Raw genomic sequence first — 19202 nt, forward strand, 5'->3', positions numbered from 1 at the left:
TTTCCTCCTCCAGGGGATCTTCCTGATCAGGGATTGAACCTGGGTCTCCTGCTTGGCAGGCAGATTCATTATCACCAAGCCCACTGGGAAGCGATTCTAATCTTAGTTCACTTCTTAAAACTTTGCTGGTTGGAGTCTGGGCTTCATGTGCACAGCTTAGGGGTTATTCTTAGATTAGTGTTGATTTCTTCACAGAATTGGGAGTATTTCCTTCTCCAGCTTTCTCCCTTCCTGGATTCCTTGCACACTCTTCAACGCACAGGGGAGTTTTCTTCCTGGTTCTTTTCACCAGAATGTCAGAGCTTCTGTTGGAATTTAGACACACATTCCTCCATACTACTCTGTGAACGAGCCCACCCATAGGGCAAAGTGAAAGAAAGTGAAGTCAATCAGTCACGTCCGACTCTCTGCAGCCCCATGGACTGTAGCCTACCAGGCTCCTCCGTCCATGGAATTTTCCAGGGAAGAGTACTGGAGTGGCTTGACATTTCCTTCTCCAGGGGATCTTCCCAACCCAGGGATCAAACCCGGGTCTCCCTCATTGCAGGCAGATGCTTTACCATCTGAGCCACCAGAGAAGTCCCCTATAGGGCAAAGCTAAAGGGAAGTAAAAGTTAAACTCTCCCTTACTGAGGCTGACTCTTCCACAGTCTACCTGCTTTATTTGTTTTCTAAGTGCTCAAAACAAAAATAGATGTTTTGGGTTCAGAGTTTTTAGTTGTAATCAGGAGGGATGGACTGCAATCAGTTTTATACTTGCCACCTCAGCACTGCAATTCCTCAGGGTTTTACTTTTGTTTTTAAAGTTAATACTGTATTTTCTGCTCCATTATAATTCAGTAGCAAATAATTAGGCAAAATCACTAAAAAGTTTAGAAGTTCACTTGTATTTCAAGAAGATATTTATAATTTTGCAAAGGAGAAGTGAATAGAGGTCTTTGATTAGTAAAGCAAACATTAATGGCATACCCTATGTACTATGTGTAAAATAAAATAATTTCAGAGTTTACCTTTCAACCTAGTGAGCAGTAAACTTGCTTCAATGAATAAAGAATCAATAAAAGATGATAATCATATTATTTGCAAAAAAGGAAAATTTTCCTCGAGTTTAAATACCATTTTATTTAATTAACATATAATGCCCCTTCAGAATAATTAATGGCATAAACACAATGCAATTCAATATTTAATCCACCCTCAAGTCAATATAACTTTAGTATTAGTGGAAAAACTGAATTAATGGGATTCCTATATTTTATTAGCTAATGTGCTTTTTTTAAGTTTTAAATCTTATTTACGAAAAATCCTTTAATCAAATACATAATTTCTTTTTTAGTATTTCTCTTAGGGTGGATGATGTAGATACTCTTTTGAACTCTTTTTAATTAAATCACAGATACCACCAGACCAAGAAGAAGCCAGGAGAGTGATGGTGTTGAATATATTTTCATTTCCAAGCATTTGTTTGAGACAGATGTACAAAATAACAAGTATGTGGAAGTTTTTTTAAGAATTTTCATGAAACTACAGTTTTTAAGCATGTGGCTATATATGTGGTTATAAGCAATTCCATTTGAAGTGAATTTTCACTTTTATAATATTTGAAACTGATAAAATGTAATTCAATTAATGGTTATTACTAACCTTTGCCTTTAACTTTTCAGTAACCTAGAGCTGTTGTGTATCTGGTTAAGTTGAATGTGTAGGGATTATTTTGAAGAGTAAGGGAATGTAGCTAGTGTATTCCTGTCACATCTTCCCACCCCACTATGCTATGCTATGCTATGCTAAGTCACTTCAGTCGTGTCCGACTCTGTGTGACCCCATAGACGGCAGCCCACCAGGCTCCCCCGTCCCTCGGATTCTCCAGGCAAGAACACTGGAGTGGGTTGCTATTTCCTTCTCCAGTGCATGAAAGTGAAAAGTGAAAGTGAAGTCGCTCAGTCATGTCCGACTCTTAGCGACCCCATGGACTGCAGCCCACCAGGCTCCTCCGTCCATGGGATTTTCCAGGCAAGAGTACTGGAGTGGGGTGCCATTGCCTTCTCCATCCCACCCCACTAACTGAATCTTAACATAGAATTTGGGTAGAAGTTTATTTTAAAAACTAGTAACTATGTAATAGATCCCTAGATATGATCTCGGGTGGCCTTGGCCTGTAATGACTTGAAGCAGGGCTTCGTTCCCAGCCAGAAATGGGGCTGGGTCATGATGGTGAAGGCAGCAGATGGTAGCCACTAGACCAATGGTCAGTGACAAGGGCCCTGGCCCTTTGGCTTTGCGGAAAAGAATTTCCACAAAGATGGAAAGTAGTGAAGCAACTGAAGTATTTATTAACAGGAAAAAAAGAGTACAGTATGAAGTGTGGACAGAAACGAGTGGCCTGAGAGAGAGTCGCCGAGCTGCACCCTCGTGGCAGTCTGAATTACTTTTATGGAGTTTTCTTCTGGGTTTCCTTTGACTAATCATTTTGATTTGCCTGGTGCACAGTCCATATTTGGTGTATCTCAGGATCCTTCCATGTGTGCACATGCATCTCTTAGCCAAGATGGATCCTACCACAAAGACATATGGGTGGGGAACATCCCTTAACATAACTCCCCTTTGGCCTCCAAGGAGCCTTTTTTGCACGTGTATGGTCAGGGAGGTTTCCTGACTTTGAGAAATATGTCATCTGGGCAGGGCCCAGACTCCTTCCTCCCTTAATTGCCCTGCTATTCTCCTCTGGAGTTACAGTCAATAGGGAATGAATCTCCCAATCTCTTTATGCTGATGGGGGCCGAGAGGGGGTGGGGATGGGGGGTGTGGGTAGGGCCCATCTACCTCCTGCCTCAGTTCCAGCATTTGCCACCTACCTCTGTCTCTCATTAGCTTTTCAAAAAGTTAAATAAAAAATAATGTTAATCATCTTGCTTATACCATATCTTCTAGCAAGCCCTAAGTCTCCTACCCTCAGGTTTTCCATTTGCTTAAGGATGAATGTTTTAGGCTATCAGGGAGCAATGTGTGTATTAATGCAAGATTGTGGGATTTTATTGAAACATCAAAATGCTTTTTTCATGTTTGGCACAGTGATTTTGGGTTTTTATAGCACGTGATCAGCCACCCTGGTTCCATTAGCCACCAGCCAGTCCCTCCTCTTATGCTAAAGCTGAGCTTGGTTACTCTTTCGTGTGTAGTGAAATTTCAGTAGTTTCTATTGTTTGGTTTATTCACTGTTTTATTGCATTGCATTAGCTCTGAAAAAGAGGTGATGGAAAACATTAGTACTGCTGGACTAAAGTACTTCTTTCTGCTTAAGTGTAATACAAGCAAGTGTTACTGATTTGAAAAAGTAAAATAGAAGATTTTTTAGAAATTGACATTCTGAAGTACTTGGACCTAGTTATTTTATTAAAAACAGTTTGAAAATTACATGTTCAGCAAAACATCTTTTATATATATGAATTATGTCTGCCATATATATATGTGTGTATATATACATGTAATTCACAAATGATTCTAATTTCTACAGGTTTATTGAATATGGTGAATATAAAAACAACTATTATGGCACAAGTATAGACTCAGTTCGGTCTGTCCTGGCTAAAAACAAAGTTTGTTTGTTGGATGTTCAGCCTCATGTAAGTGAACAGTGACCTAGTCAACACACTTCTAGCCCATCTGAGCATTTCATTAGAGGGTAAATCTGAAATCTACTCACTTTTGGCATTTAGGTGCCTTTCCTAAGGTGACAAAAGCATTTAAATGTAATTTGAGATGGCTCTGTTGGAAAAAAAAAAAAAAGCCCATGTTTTTAGAAGCCTGGAGATGTGTTTGTAACTCTTAGATTCAGTGTTTGCCAAGTATAATGACTCTTATTTATTCTATGTATTTTATATATAAAAATATATTACATTGTATGTATAATGTATTCTCCTATATGTATTATAAGTGTTCATAATTGTTGGCAATGGACATTTTGGTTCTTGGTCCTCTTTCATGGATTTTGGATCTATAATTAGCCTAGAAATGTAAAACCCTGGCAAGAGCCGTGGGCATCTCACAGGAGTTGTACAGCTGCCGGGTAGAGCTCACCTGGCACCCTGGGGACTCGGTACAGGTGGATTGAGAGACGGTGGATGAAGCAGCTCACTTTCCTGTCTCAACATAGACCACCTCCATCACCCCCCCACCCCCTCCCTGCAGAGGCCCACCCACAGCATGCTCCTTACTACCCGGGAGCAGTGCTGACTTAAAAGCAGGAGACTTGCCCCTGAAGGGGACTCCAAAGGCAGGATGAAAGAGAGGGGACACCTCATTCTGAGAGCAGGAGGAGGCTTAGATGGCATGGCTGGAAGACTTGCATGAAAGACAGTTAACTCATAGTGTCTTTTGGGTATTAGATCTAAGAACTAGCTTTCTGGTATTTTTAGCTGCTTCTCCTCAAGATTTAATGATGGCATATTTCAAAGCATTTTAAAGACAGGTTACATTCTCCATTTGTCCAGAGGTATCTAGTAACATTTAATTGTCAACAAATGATTGAACAATAATATAGTGAAAGGCCTGCTAACCTTAATTAGGAAATAATTTTAAGGAATTTTCTCCTTAGAAAGAAAATTCAGTTTTACTACAAAACATACTCCTGATATTATGAAGAAATGAAAGAAAATGTATTTCCTTCCTTGCAGACAGTGAAGCACTTAAGGACACTAGAATTTAAGCCGTTTGTGATATTTATAAAGCCTCCATCAATAGAGCGTTTGAGGGAGACAAGAAAAAATGCAAAGATTATCTCAAGCAGAGATGACCAAGGTGCTGCGAAGCCCTTTACAGTGAGTATGAGGATACTTTACTGAAAATACATAAGCAGGAGTTAAAGTCATATATGCAGTAGTGACCCCATTAAGGAGACTGAGAGATGAGGCTGTGGTCCAAACGTCCAGGCAGGACAGAACTGCATTTGGGTACATACATTTTAAGTGATTGCCCTGATTGTTTTTTCTGCTGTTGTGAATGGATCTTCATATTACATTGACTCAAAAACTATTTTGTATGCTTTTATGCATACTTATAAAATTTCTGAAGGCACATGTAAAAAAACCACTGAGTTTTCAACTAGCCTTATTTTTAAAGGGGAAAATACCGGTCGGTTACTATTACTCATTAATAGTCTACATGAAGATTTAATAATTTGCCTTTTGTACCAACATCATATATAGCATAATAAAAGAAAAAGCATCATTTGGGGTATAGGACAAATAGACTTGTAGTGTTCAATTTGTATTTCCTTTGACTATTGTTAGAAATGGCACCTGAAACTTTCACAACATTGTTGATGGGCTGTACTCCAATATAAAATAAAAGGTTTAAAAAAGAAATCACAGCTGTGGTGGGTTAATGATTAGAATGACTGGCATGGTCTCTGTTTTTTAACCTTGAGACAGTGTATTATACTTTAGGATCAAGAGAATGGCAGAAGCATTTTTCCCCTCCCTCTTTTAAGTAACTCATCTTTAACCTTCAGTTCAGTTCAGTCGCTCAGTCATGTCCGACTCTTTGCGACCCCATGAATTGCAGCACGCCAGGCCTCCCTGTCCATCACCAACTCCCGGAGTTCACTCAGACTCAGGTCCATCGAGTCAGTGATGCCATCCAGCCATCTCATCCTCTGCCGTCCCCTTTTCCTCCTGCCCCCAATCCCTCCCAGCATCAGTCTTTTCCAATGAGTCAACTCTTCGCATGAGGTGGCCAAAGTACTGGAGTTTCAGCTTTAGCATCATTCCTTCCAAAGAAATCCCAGGGCTGATCTCCTTTAGAATGGACTGGTTGGACCTCCTTGCAGTCCAAGGGACTCTCAAGAGTCTTCTCCAACACCACAGTTCAAAAGCATCAATTCTTCGGCACTCAGCCTTCTTCACAGTCCAACTCTCACATCCATACATAACCACAGGAAAAACCACAGCCTTGACTAGACGGACCTTTGTTAGCAAAGTAATGGCTCTGCTTTTTAATATGCTATCTAGGTGGGTCATAACTTTTCTTCCAAGTCCATATTAATGTATAAACTATTAATTGTGGGTATCAAATACACATGATGTTTTTGATTTCCAGTATTTTTAAAATATCTTTTTTTCTAAAGTACTGACAGTATACAACCATACGAAGTAGGTACTGTTATATGATGTTAATTACTCAGGGCTCTGGATTAACACTAAAATTAAAATCTCTGTTGTGAAAACCTTCTGTGACCTTGAGATATCGACTCTGAAATGATTCAGGATGTCACAGTATAAAGAATTACCGTATTATTTATTACAGTCTTGTACAATGTAAAGGTTTCTCAGTGAGGATAATAAACGATAACATAGTCCAAAGATTTAACTCACATTTATGTATATGGTCTTGCTATATAACCAACTAAAATTCTTCCTGGTTTCAAAAATGTATGGAGGGCCCCTTACCCACTTGTACTGAAACAAAGAAGGAGATGGTATACATGTCCTTTCATAAATGTATCCACCTCTGAAAAAGTAGTTTTTCTTATACATTCCTTGCTATGAATAAATGTGGACGATGCAGGCAAAGCATCAGGATAAACACTTCTACTTTAATACTGAAACATCCCTGTAATGATAAGTGACTAATTATCCTGAAAGGTGGGACTTTTGACTCTTGTCAGAGCAGTTTTAGTTACAAGCAAATAGAGAATATTAGAAATTACGGCTTCTGAAGAATTTACAGTTAAAGAGGGTAATTTTCTTTCATGGCTGAGGTGAAATAGTGAACACAGAACAGCATTAGATAAACCAGTTGTGTAATAACTGCACTGATGTGATCAAACTGCCTGGTTAACCAATTCTATTTAATACTTTTGTAGGAAGACGACTTTCAAGAAATGATTAAATCTGCCCAGATAATGGAGAGTCAGTATGGTCATCTTTTTGACAAAACTATAGTAAATGATGATCTTGCTGTGGCCTTCAATGAGCTGAAAACAACTTTTGACAAATTGGAGACAGATACTCATTGGGTTCCAGTGAGCTGGTTACATTCATAACTAAGGGAAGTTTTCATAATTATCTTTTTTTTTGTAGAGTGCATGATTAAATCAGTTACCATTTTGGTGGTAGGGTTTTTTAATCTATATCACTGTTAGAGATGTGCAATCCTGGTTAAAACTGAATGTTGGTTTTTTATCTTTTTAAAGTCTTATTTCAAACACAGTGTTTGAGTATAAGATCCAGAATTTAAATGTGCACAGTACTGTATTCTGAGCAGAGCTTTGAACCGTCTGGCTGTCTTGAATACAAAGCTCTACCTCCAAGAGGAGGGTTGAACTTTTTATAGAAAGTCTTAGCTAGAGTATATACATGGGCGTCCAGTGCTTCTGCTGGTCTCAGACGTGGTCACTGCCTTTGCTATTTGCATGTCAGCCATTGAAGATGATAAGTTTACAGCCTTGAGCAGCTCCAGACAGGACAGCTTAGGTGTACTTTGGGTGGATCATCATAGATGCACCTGGACTGGCAGTAAGGTGGTCCTCTTACTATCCTAAAAGTGCAACATTTTCTCTTACATAGACACAGTATAGTCACAGTGTGTGCACTCAAGAATCTCTCTTTAAAGGAATTACTGAAAATCTGTCTTAGCGAGTGGCCTTCATGTTATAGTTTGAGAAGGCTTTGTGAGTACATACACTAGTGACTCAATAAATGTTTAATAAGGGAGGGTAGGCTTTGAAAATTATTACATACGAAACTAAAAACCTTTCCTTGTTAGAACGGTGATTACATACCCAAAAGGACTGATTACAAAGGACAATTTTATTTATAAATTCTCAGACATTTCTTTCTGGACTCACCAGAAATTCTGGAGCCAGTTATCTGACTTTGCATTTTCCCAGTAGATTATAAGAATGAATCCTATTCTAAATGTAGGTTTTACATGTTACTGATACAGTTAAAGAAAATGTGATCATTGTCCCAAATATGTACAGTTGATCACCATATTTAAATTTCACTACAAACTGTACTTTAGAAAACTGTTCATGTAATGTTAACTTATTTCTTTGTCATCAAAATATTTCTTTACATTGGCCAGATACCATCCTAATCTTGCTGTTTTTAAAGAAGTTTAAGAAAGACTCTCATATTGTAAATAGCTAGATGGGATCTCTCATTTTTCTTTGATACTACTGACCTTCAGCGAGTAAATTATACAGCTCAAAATACTAGAAATGTGCATAGTTGTATAAGAGAATATGTGTCCCATTCTTGCATGCAGTAAGACACTGCCAATCAGAGAATCATCGTATCTGTGACTTAGAAACAGAAAAAAAAATATTTTTGTTGATTTCTAAAGAGAGTTTAGATGTCCTGTTTAAAGAAAAATAGTGTAGTGAAATTTTATATATTTATGAAATATTTGAAAGGCATATTTTTTTAATTACCAAATGAGGCTATTCATAAAACAAATTGTATGTAAAGATGTCGTTAATTTAAAATAGTTTTTTAAATCTGGGTCAACATTCCATGTAAATATTTTGACCTTTGTTCTCAGATCCACATGTGTGCTCTGTGCACATTTGATAGCATGACTTACTGGGTTTCCTTCATACATGTGAGATTTCATACCTGATACACACTCGCAGCTAAATAGTTAGATAACCAATGTTACCTGACAGCCTAATCCAAACAGCAAATTCTAAGTTAATTAAGTAAACAGCAACCAATTCAGTTTAAAAAGAGGTTTGGGGTTGCCAGGTCTAATACTGAAGCCATACTTCATGGTTGTGTGGCTGGTCTAAGAAAGTACAAGTCTTCCTTGGATGGTTTGGGTAATATTCTTTTTGAACACTGATCGAAATTTCCAATACATTGACTTTCTAGGAAATGAATTATAATTTAGGGAGTCTGAATTCTTTGTTCAGAAATAGCACATGGTTTGTTTTTATTTTTTGCCTCAATTCTTTACTGTGGAGGTAGACAGCGTGTGATAAAAATGGAGTCCCTTTTGGTGGTGGGGGTGGTGATGGAGGTGTTATAAAAATATATTTTCCAATTTCTCTCCCTTTTTACACTAGAGCTGAAAAGTATTTTTTAAAATAATGGAAAAGGGGCAATTCAGCAATTTGAAAAATCTTTCATCAGTAGTACACATATGTGGTCTTGGTGACGTCTACATAGCCACCTGGATGCTTAGAAAGAGAGTCCATTCTCTTTAATTTAGTAAGCCTAGGAGAAGGCAGTGGCACCCCACTCCAGTACTCTTGCCTGGAAAACCCATGGATGGAGGAGCCTGGTAGGCTGCAGTCCATGGGGTCGCTAAGAGTCGGACACGACTGAGCGACTTCACTTTCACTTTTCATTTTTATGCATTGGAGAAGGAAATGGCAACCCACTCCAGTGTTCTTGCCTGGAGAATCCCAGGGACGGGGGAGCCTGGAGGGCTGCCATCTATGGGGTTGCACAGAGTCGGACACGACTGAAGCGACTTAGTAGTAGCTCCATGGGCTTGGGGATAAATGTTGCAAAGGGCCCTTGATCCTGTACTTGGTGCACCCCTGGCTCCCTCTTGAGGGAGGAGAGACTGGTTCTTTAGGCAGCCTGCTCCCAAGACAATGTCAGCCACTATTTGAGAGAACAGGAATATTTTTTTTTTAAGTCCAAATATTTAATATCCAAGATTAAGAAGATAAGTCTGTATTACCATCAATAACAAACTGGAATCTGTTTGCCTTTTTTTTTTGGTGAAATTGAATTACCATTTTTTACCGTTATTTTACTTTCCAGTATAGACATTATTGATATCTTTAAGGCTGACCTTCCTGGTATCATGGTATCATGTAATGACTGAATGTATCTAAATTGTAATAATTTAAAATTGACAAGCATATAAAGCAAAACTATGTTGTTAAAAGTTTCCTGAAGAGACAGATTTTTATTATTTATTTTCTTTTTGACTAGTAAGAGTTTATAAATAAAAGGAATGGAAAACCTTTGAGTGTAATAAAATATCTTCAAATTATATGTATAGTTTCTTGAAGATTGCTCTTGCACTTGGTATCTACTTCACTGTTTCTGATGGTAGAACAAGTTGTTCTTTTACTGACACCATGTGATTTGAACTGCCTCTGTCTAAAACAAAATTTCATATTTGTTCCAGACATTAATTGGTTTCATCAAAGTTGTTGGAGAGATGAAATCCACTAGCCTCAATCTTACCCAGTCCAGCCAATCAAAGATGAACAAAAGATCTATGCCATGTGCTAGACAAGCCTGGGCAATGAGTACTTAACTGATCATGAGCTCGTTTACACAGTGATTAGCCTCATATCACACAACCTAAAAGTAATTGCGTAAATATTCTTAATTACCTGACAGTTCCTCATATTAGTAAATTCATAGGGAGCTTCCTAAATAATTTCTATTACCAGTTTTCTTGTTGTTGTTTTAAAATTCCATTACTTTCAAATGGTACACCCAAAATTAATTCAGTTCAGTTCAGTCATTCAGTCATGTCCGACTCTTTGCAACCCCATGAATCGCAGCACGCCAGGCCTCCCTGTCCATCACAATTCCAGGAGTCCACCCAAACCCATGTCCATCGAGTCGATGATGCCTTCCAACCATCTCATCCTCTGTCGTCCCCTTCTCCTCCTGCCCTCAATCTTTCCCAGCATCAGGGTCTTTTCCAATGAGTCAGGCTCTTCGCATCAGGTGGCCAAAGGATTGGAGTTTCAGCTTCAACATCAGTCTTTCCAAAGAACACTCAGGACTGATCTCCTTTAGGATGGACTGGTTGGATCTCCTGGCAGGCCAACGGACTCGCAAGAGTCTTCTCCAACACCACAGTTCAAAAGCATCAATTATTCAATGCTCAGCTTTCTTTATAGTCCAACTCTCACATCCATACCTGACCACTGGAAAAATCACAGCCCTGACTAGACAGACCTTTGTTGACAAAGTGATGTCTCTGCTTTTTAATATGCTGTCTAGGTTGGTCATACCTTTCCTTCCAAGGAGCAAGCATCTTTTAATTTCATTGCTGCAATCACCACCTGCAGTGATTTTGGAGCCCAAAAAATTAAAGTCAGCCACTGTTTCCACTGTTTCCCCATCTATCTGCCATGAAGTGATGGGACCAGATGCCATGATCTTAGTTTTCTGGATGTTGAGCTTTAAGCCAACTTTTTCACTCTCCTCTTTCACTTTCTTCAAGAGGCTTTTTAGTTCTTCTTCACTTTCTGCCATAAGGGTGGTGTCATCTGCATATCTGAGGTTATTGATATTTCTCCCAGCAATCTTGATTCCAGCTTGTGCTTCTTCCAGCCCAGCGTTTCTCATGATGTACTCTGCATATAAGTTAAATTAGTAGGGTGACAATATACAACCTTGACGTACTCCTTTTCCTATTTGGAACCAGTCTGTTGTTTCATGTCCAGTTCTAACTGTTGCTTCCTGACCTGCATATAAGTTTCTCAAGAGGCAGGTCAGGTGGTCTGGTATTCCCATCTCTTGAAGAATTTTCCACAGTTTATTGTGATCCACACAGTCAAAGGCTTTGGCATAGTCAATAAAGCAGAAATAGATGTTTTTCTGGAACTCTTCCTTTTTCCATGATCCAGTGGATGTTGGCAATTTGATTTCTGGTTCCTCTGCCTTTTCTAAAACCAGCTTGAACATCTGCAAGTTCACGGTTCACATATTGCTGAAGCCTGGCTTGGAGAATTTTGAGCATTACTTTACTAGCGTGTGAGATGAGTGCAATTATGTGGTAGTTTGAGCATTCTTTGGCATTGCCTTTCTTTGGGATTGGAATGAAAACTGACCTCTTCCAGGCCTGTGGCCACTGCTGAGTTTTCCATATTTGCTGGCATATTGAGTGCAGCACTTTCAGAGCATCATCTTCCAGGATTTGAAATAGCTCAACTGGAATTCCATCACCTCCACTAGCTTTGTTTGTAGTGATCCTTCCTAAGGCCCACTTGACTTCACATTCCAGGATGTCTGGCTCTAGGTCAGTGATCACACCATTGTGATTATCTGGGTCGTGAAGATCTTTTTTGTACAGTTGTTCTGTGTATTCTTGCCACCTCTTCTTAATATCTTCTGCTTCTGTTAGGTCCCTATCATTTCTGTCCTTTATCGAGCCCATCTTTGCATGAAATGTTCCCTTGGTATCTCTAATTTTCTTGAAGAGATCTCTAGTCTTTCCCATCATATTGTTTTCCTTTATTTCTTTGCATTGATCACTGAGAAAGGCTGTCTTCTCTCTCCTTGCTATTCTTTGGAACTCTGCATTCAAATGGGAATATATTTCCTTTTTTCCTTTGCTTTTAGCTTCCCATCTTTTCACAGCTATTTGTAAGGCCTCTCAGACAGCCATTTTGCTTTACTGCATTTCTTTTCCTTGGGGATGGTCTTGATTCCTGTCTCTTGTACAGTGTCATGAACCTCCATCCATAGTTCATCAGGCACTCTGTCTATCAGATCTAGTCCCTTAAATCTATTTCTCACTTCCACTGTACAGGCATAAGGGATTTGATTTAGGTCATACCTGAATGGTCTAGTGGCTTCCCTGGTGGCTCAGAGGATAAAGCGTCTGCCTGCAACGCAGGAGACCCGGGTTCAATCCCTGGGTCAGGAAGATCCCCTGGAGAAGAAAATGGCAACCCACTCCAGTATCCTTGCCTGGAGAATCCCACGGACAGGGGAGCCTGGTGGGCTACAGTCCATGGGGTCACAAAGAGTCGGACACAACTGAGCGAGTTCACTTTCACTTTGAATGGTCTAGTGGTTTTCTCCACTTTCTTCAATTTCAGTCTGAATTTGTCAATAAGGAGTTCATGATCCGAGCCACAGTGAGCTCCCAGTCTTGTTTTTGGTGGTCCTCAACAGGAAAGTGAGCCAAGTTTTATGTTTAGCCGCTGATAGGGAATATAACTGATATCAGTTGAAAGAAGTGTCCCTTACCTGTATTCATGCCCTTTCCTAGGCTGCCACACCTTTCCAGATGCTTGCTCACTTGCACTTAGATATCTGGAGGGCGAGGAATATTGTACTTTTATAACAGCTCTTATTCACATATACCGACATGGGCTACGTACTGCCAGATAAAATAGTCATATTAATCATCAGACATCTGTAGGATTTGTATACAGTTTCATTTAATCCTCATAACTGCGTTATATGGAAGTAGTACCTTATATGGAAGTATAGTACCTTACATAGAAGTGCGGGCTTCTGTGCCTGCCCAAGGTAACAGGCGTGATGAGTAAGGATCGGGGTTCAATTGTGGTCAGGCTCCTCCAACACCAGGATGTCTGCACTGTGCTTGCTGGTGTTGCTATAACTTGAGTCAATTTTGGAAATAGGTGAGATTTGGTAATTAGGAGTGATTATTCATCCTTTTTATGCACAGGCAATTTACAAAGAGTTTTCTCACAACACTGTTGCTTTAGTCAGATAGCTCTTGATTTCTCTATGCCTCTATTGTTGGCTAATCTTCAAACAGCTTGGCGTGCTGTGGTTTGTTGGGTCGCAAAGAGTCGGACGCGACTGAGCAACTGAACTGAACTTCAAACAATGATGATTGTCAAAAGCGTACAAAAAAGTTAGCATAATACGCAATTTTTCTGTTTTGTCTGAGTCCTAGTCTTTAATGATGGAACATGATTTGTCTAATCAGTTGTGATAATCTCCTCTCCGCCAGGATTGATCTGAGTTGGTCCAGCCACTCGATTCCAGGTAATGTCTGTCAGAGGAGCTGTGAGTTGAGTTGTTTCCCTGGTTTAAACAAACACCTGCATGAGGTGAAAATCCTCTATGCTCCTGCCCCCATTCCTCCTGTTTGAGATGCTTCTATTACATTGTGGTGCTTAACAACATGATAGCCATAATCCTAACCCTAAATCAATGGATGATAAAGGTCAATCTATAGATGAGTGAGTAAAAAAAAAGAAAAGATCCTAAATCCATAACGTCACTGAGCTGTTGAAAAAATCCTTGGGACCTCTTTCCTCTAATTACTGAATAAACAATGTTCTTTTTTTAAAATGTATTTTTAATTGAAGGATAATTTCTTTATAATGTTGTGTTGGTTTCTGCCATGCAACACCATGAATCAGCCACAAGTATACATATGGCTTCTCACTCTGAAACCTCCCTCCCACCCCTCTAGGCTGTTACAGAGGACCAGGTTGAGCTCCTTGTGTTATTCAGCAACTTAAAATGAAAAGACAACCCTCAGGATGGGAGAAAATAATTGCAAATGAAACTGACAAAGGATTAATATTCAAAATATATAAGCAGCTCATTAAGCTCAATATCAGATAAACATGAAGCTCAATATCAGAAAAACAAATAACCCAATCAGAAAAACTGGCAGAAGACCTAAACAGACATTTCTCCAAAGAAGACATGCAGATGGCCAACAGACACATGAAAAAATGCTCAACACTGCTCAGTATTAGCAGAATGCAAATCAAGACAATGTTATTTTATGCTCTGTTGGTGGGAATGTAAATTGGTGTAGCCACTATGGAAATCGGTAGCTGGGGGTTCCTCAAAAAAATGAAAATTGAGCTACCATATGAGCCAGCAGTCCCATTCCTGGGCATATATCTTGAAGAAAATGAAATCACTATTTTGAAAAGAGTTCTGCATCCCCACTTTCCACATGCACTGCAAGATTATTCACAGCAGCTGAGACAAGGAAACAACATGTCCATCAACAGATAAATGAAGAATCTAGGGGATGTACATGTACACATTTACATACACATAAAAAGGAATGTTATTCAATGGTAAAAAAAATACATAAATTCTGCCTTTTGTGACAACATGGTTGTATCTTTCTTGAAGGCATTATTCTGAGTAAAATAAGTTAGAGAAAGACAAATAACTATATGTGGTGCTAGAGAAGACTCTTGAGAGTCCTTTGGACAGAAAGGAGATCAAACCAGTCCATCCTAAAGGAAATCAACCGTGAATATTCATTGGAGGGACTGATGCTGAAGCTGAAGCTCCAGTACTTTGGCCACCTGATGCAAAGGGCTGACTCACTGGAAAAGACCCTGATGCTGGGAAAGATTGAAGGTAGGAGAAGGGGGTGGCAGAGGATGAGATGGATGGATGGCATCACTGACTCAATGGATGTGAGTTTAAGCAAACTCATGGAGATAGTGAAGGACAAGGAAGCCTGGTGCACTGCAGATCATGGGGTTGCAAAGAGTTGGATCCAACTGAGCGGCTAAACAACAACCACTTGTATAAGGTATCTACAAGAGCTGAAATAGAAGGTAGAATGGTAGTTACCAGGGGTTGGATGGAAAAGGGGGGATGTTGGTCAGAAGGCACAAGCTTCCAGGTATGAGATGAGTAAGTTCTGGGGATGTAATGGCATGTTGACTATTGTTAACAACACTGTATAACATGCTTGAAAGTAGCTAAAAGAGTAGATCTTAAATGTTATTAACACACACACAAGGTAATTAGGTGGTGAAAGTGTTAAATAACTTTATTGTGGTAATCATTTCACCATATATACATATATCAAACCACACTGTACATGTTAAACTTACACAACTTTATGTCAAAACTGGAGAAGATGTTCTCTTAAAAGTGTTACTATTAGGCTGCTGTTTGCTTGCTGCTGGAAGCATTCCTAATGGAAAGCAGTATCCATGACCACCCAGGCCACTCCCAGTGCCTGCATCACTTACCAAAAATGTCACTTGTCCTGCAATGAAGCATTGAACCTTAAAACATTCTGTAACTTGTAGCATAAAATAAAGCAAGAGACTCCATTTACATTTTATTTTGCTTGGGTTCCACTTTTTTTTTTCCTCCACAATATAACATTTATGTTTGGGGAAAGCTGTTCTTGTGTTTTGAGATTTACAAATTGATCATGGTTGTGAGTCTACAGTTTTGGCAAAGTGATATCTCTGTGATTAAATTTGACCTGGGCACTAGTAATACCTGAAAGTTCCATCTGTCAGGCCCCTGCCCTGTGCCAGGCACTCTGCTTGTTAGTAGTAGGTGACCTGTTTGTGATCATCAGCTCTACTTAAACAGATAAAGGACCGAAATAGAAATATGTATAAATAACAATGGCTACAAAACAATATAATTACTGTTCATGCTAATGAAAGGTATATAGTATGAAGTAATTACTGAGGAAAATATATTGCTCTTAGGAACCTAGAAGATACCAAAACAGCTGAGGATGGAAGAAAGAAGGACAAAAACAAACATGCTTAAATATTAGTTAAAATATTTTAGGTATTTGAAGGCAATTATTTGTGGAATTGAAAGTAAATGCAAAGAGGAATCAGAGACTCCATTAAATGAGAAGACAAAAAGATGCCAAATGGGTCTCTTATTACAGATTTAAATGGCATAAACTCATGTAGTAAGAGACCATTTTTCAACTACATCAAAAATGGACATCAACCATATTCTTTAAGAAGAGAAAGATTTAAAGTAAGAGGATTGGCAAAAATGTGCAAATGCAAGGCAGAAGGAAACCAAAAGCAGAAAACACAATAATAATATGAAAATTGAGGTAAATGCTTGGGGCAAAAAGTCATTCTTTAGTAATCTGTGGTATAAGCCATAAAAGGAACAGTGTTAAAGACACTGAGTAAAACCTTGAGGAGTGCAGTCAATAAAACCACATTATTTGGTCATCTTTAAAATACTTCTCTTAGACCTCGAAAAGAAGTGGTTATAGAAGGTCCATATACTTCCCTGGTGGCCTAGTGGTTAAGAATCCACCTTCCAATGCAGGAGATGTGGGTTTGATCCCTGTCGGGGAACTAAGATACCACATGCTACAGTGAAGACCCAGCACAGCCCCCCGCAAAACTTCATGTATCACAACTCCTCAGCTGATCTCATAGCCATGGAAAGAATGCTTTTTCCTGCAAACAGATTACACCTTCGGTTCAAGAGCCACACTGAGAATTTACAAAACCCAATCCTAAAGCAAGCCGCAAGAAAAGCCTCATTAAATTCCAAAATATTTTAAGTACTTCAAGTCACATCTAATGACTACAGTCCAATAGAACTTAAAGTGAATAACCAGTAGACACCAAAACAGACCTCTCAGAAAAACTCAAACAACAGCAAAACAAAACATCCTGATCATGGAGGAATTAAAAATAAAACTGTAGATTATTCGGAGAATAACAACATAACTATCAGAATCTATGGACTAGGACTGAAAAACTGAGCTCAGGAAAACTTGTTGCCTTAAAAGCTTTTCAAGGGGAAAAAAATAAAAATAAACACTGGCTCAAGCAACTCGGGAAAGAATAACATGAGTGGTATTTTGGCTAGGTTATAATATACACTGACTTTTCCAGGAATGCGCTACCATGTAAATCAAAGGAAGACTGTGCTTCATTTTTTCAGAACCCTACCAAGTTTTCTTCACTATTTTGGAACATCATGTCATTAATGGCAATAGCACCCGTCGTGTCAGAGTCTCCTGCACGGCGTGTCTGGACACAGCCATGCCACAGTGTGCGAACCTACCCTATGCATGGATCACTGCTGTCTTCGGAGGACTGCTGCCTGAGCATTTATATCTCACAGTATGAACTATTTTATTCTCCACTGCTTTCCTTTTCTTTCTCCCTTTTATTATAATGGGGTTCCATTGTATTATTTGATTTTACTGCACCATGTGCCATGCGGGGTTTTAGTTCCCTGACCAGGGATTGAACCTGTGCCCCCTGCAGTGGAAGCACAGATTCTTAACCACTAGACCACCAGGGAAGTTTCTGGGACAAAATCTCTTATAGACAAGGAACACTGAGTATGATAGGGAGTGATTACTGCTGCTTCAGACAGATGGCCACATAGATCCCATTTATGGTGCAGGCTTTGAGCTATACAGCTCATGCGGTTTTAAAAATATTATGTTTTGATATGATTAATATGCAACTGAGCATCAAGTTACGTTGAAATTTGGCTACAGTCGTAGAAGGTATCTACTGTTAGCACTTGGCTTCCCTGATGGCTCGGTGGTAAAGAATCTGCCTGCGGTGCAGGAGACTCGGGAGACGTGGGTTCTCCTGGGTCAGGAAGATCCCCTGGAGGAGGAAATGGCAACCCACTCCAGTATTCTTGCCTGAAGAATCCCATGGATAGAAGAGGGCTATGGTCCGTGGGGTCTCAAATAGTCAGATAGAACTGAGCGTGCACGGATACACACACACACATTTTGAGCATCAAGTAGTATCCTTGAGTATACTGCTGCTACGAATAGGCTCTTGCAGAAGAAAATAGCTTTACAGTTTAAAATATTTTCCAAAACTAGGTAATGGAATTAACTAAGAGACGAGACATTATTGCAGACCTAAATACTAAAAGATCATAGACTCTCCCAGAATACAATTTTAACAGCATAAGATTTTAGAAAAATCTTGAGACATGGCAGGTAAATCCAAAAAGGAGGAGATCAAAATGGCAGAGTGGGAGGACAGACTCCCCTCCCCTCCCTGAACACTCCCGAAGTACATGTACATGTGGAGCAATTCTCGCTGAAAACTAACTGGAGACTGGCAGAAACACTCCTTACAACCAAGGCTGTAAAAAAATCCACATGGAATTAGGTGGGAAGGGAAGTGATCAGATTGAGACTTTGTGCTCCTGGGAGGGGACACAGAAGATGGGGGTTATGTGGGTGGAGATTCTCCCTGAAATGAGGGCTTCGAGCCACATATTCTGCACCCCAGCCCTGAGGTCTGACACTGGAAAGACGAGTCACCTCAGCTGGCTTGAAAATCAGTGGGACTAACAGGAGGGCTGTGAGAAACCTAGAGTGCCTGTGAAGAGAGGGCACAGACTTGCCTACTCCTGAAACAAAGTGGAGAAAGTGCAACTTGCACAGGACTCTAGCCAATTTCCCCCAACTACCCTGCAGCATGCCCCAGCCTGAGCCAAGCACCCGTTCAGGCCCCATTTGCCCTGTGGCATGGCTTCACACTAGGCATGAGAGCTGGCATGGCTGAGGCGGGTGCTCAGGGAGGGGACAGATGGAGTTGGCTTGGGCCTGGAATGGCATCTGAATGGGGCAGGGACAGCCATTACTGGTGTTCAGAGAGAGGCCCAGGACTCTGGGGCCAGGATTGGCACTGTCCATACACCAAGTGCTCACTCCAGCCCCTTCTTGCTCCAGCACTACTTCTCTGGGGCAAAGGTGCT

General features: G+C 39.8%; 1 protein-coding gene and 1 long non-coding RNA gene across 6 annotated transcripts in view; one reads left to right on the top strand and one right to left on the bottom strand.

Annotated features, from left to right (window-relative positions):
* Positions 1–9294, top strand: part of MPP7 (membrane protein, palmitoylated 7 (MAGUK p55 subfamily member 7)) — a 225280-nt gene extending 215986 nt beyond the window's left edge. The window contains exons 14-17 of the mRNA XM_010860036.1: positions 1397–1490; positions 3515–3623; positions 4674–4817; positions 6863–9294. Of these exons, the coding sequence (XP_010858338.1) occupies positions 1397–1490; positions 3515–3623; positions 4674–4817; positions 6863–7042 (527 nt within the window). The 3' untranslated portion in view covers positions 7043–9294. The remainder of the gene's footprint in view (positions 1–1396; positions 1491–3514; positions 3624–4673; positions 4818–6862) is intronic.
* The window catches only part of LOC105003072, a 178834-nt gene that overhangs the window by 109263 nt on the left and 50369 nt on the right, over positions 1–19202 (bottom strand). The gene's annotated exons all lie outside the window — the stretch shown is intronic.

This window comes from Bison bison, unplaced genomic scaffold (genome assembly GCF_000754665.1).
Source record: "Bison bison bison isolate TAMUID 2011002044 unplaced genomic scaffold, Bison_UMD1.0 scf7180017864461, whole genome shotgun sequence".
NCBI lineage: Eukaryota > Metazoa > Chordata > Mammalia > Artiodactyla > Bovidae > Bison > Bison bison.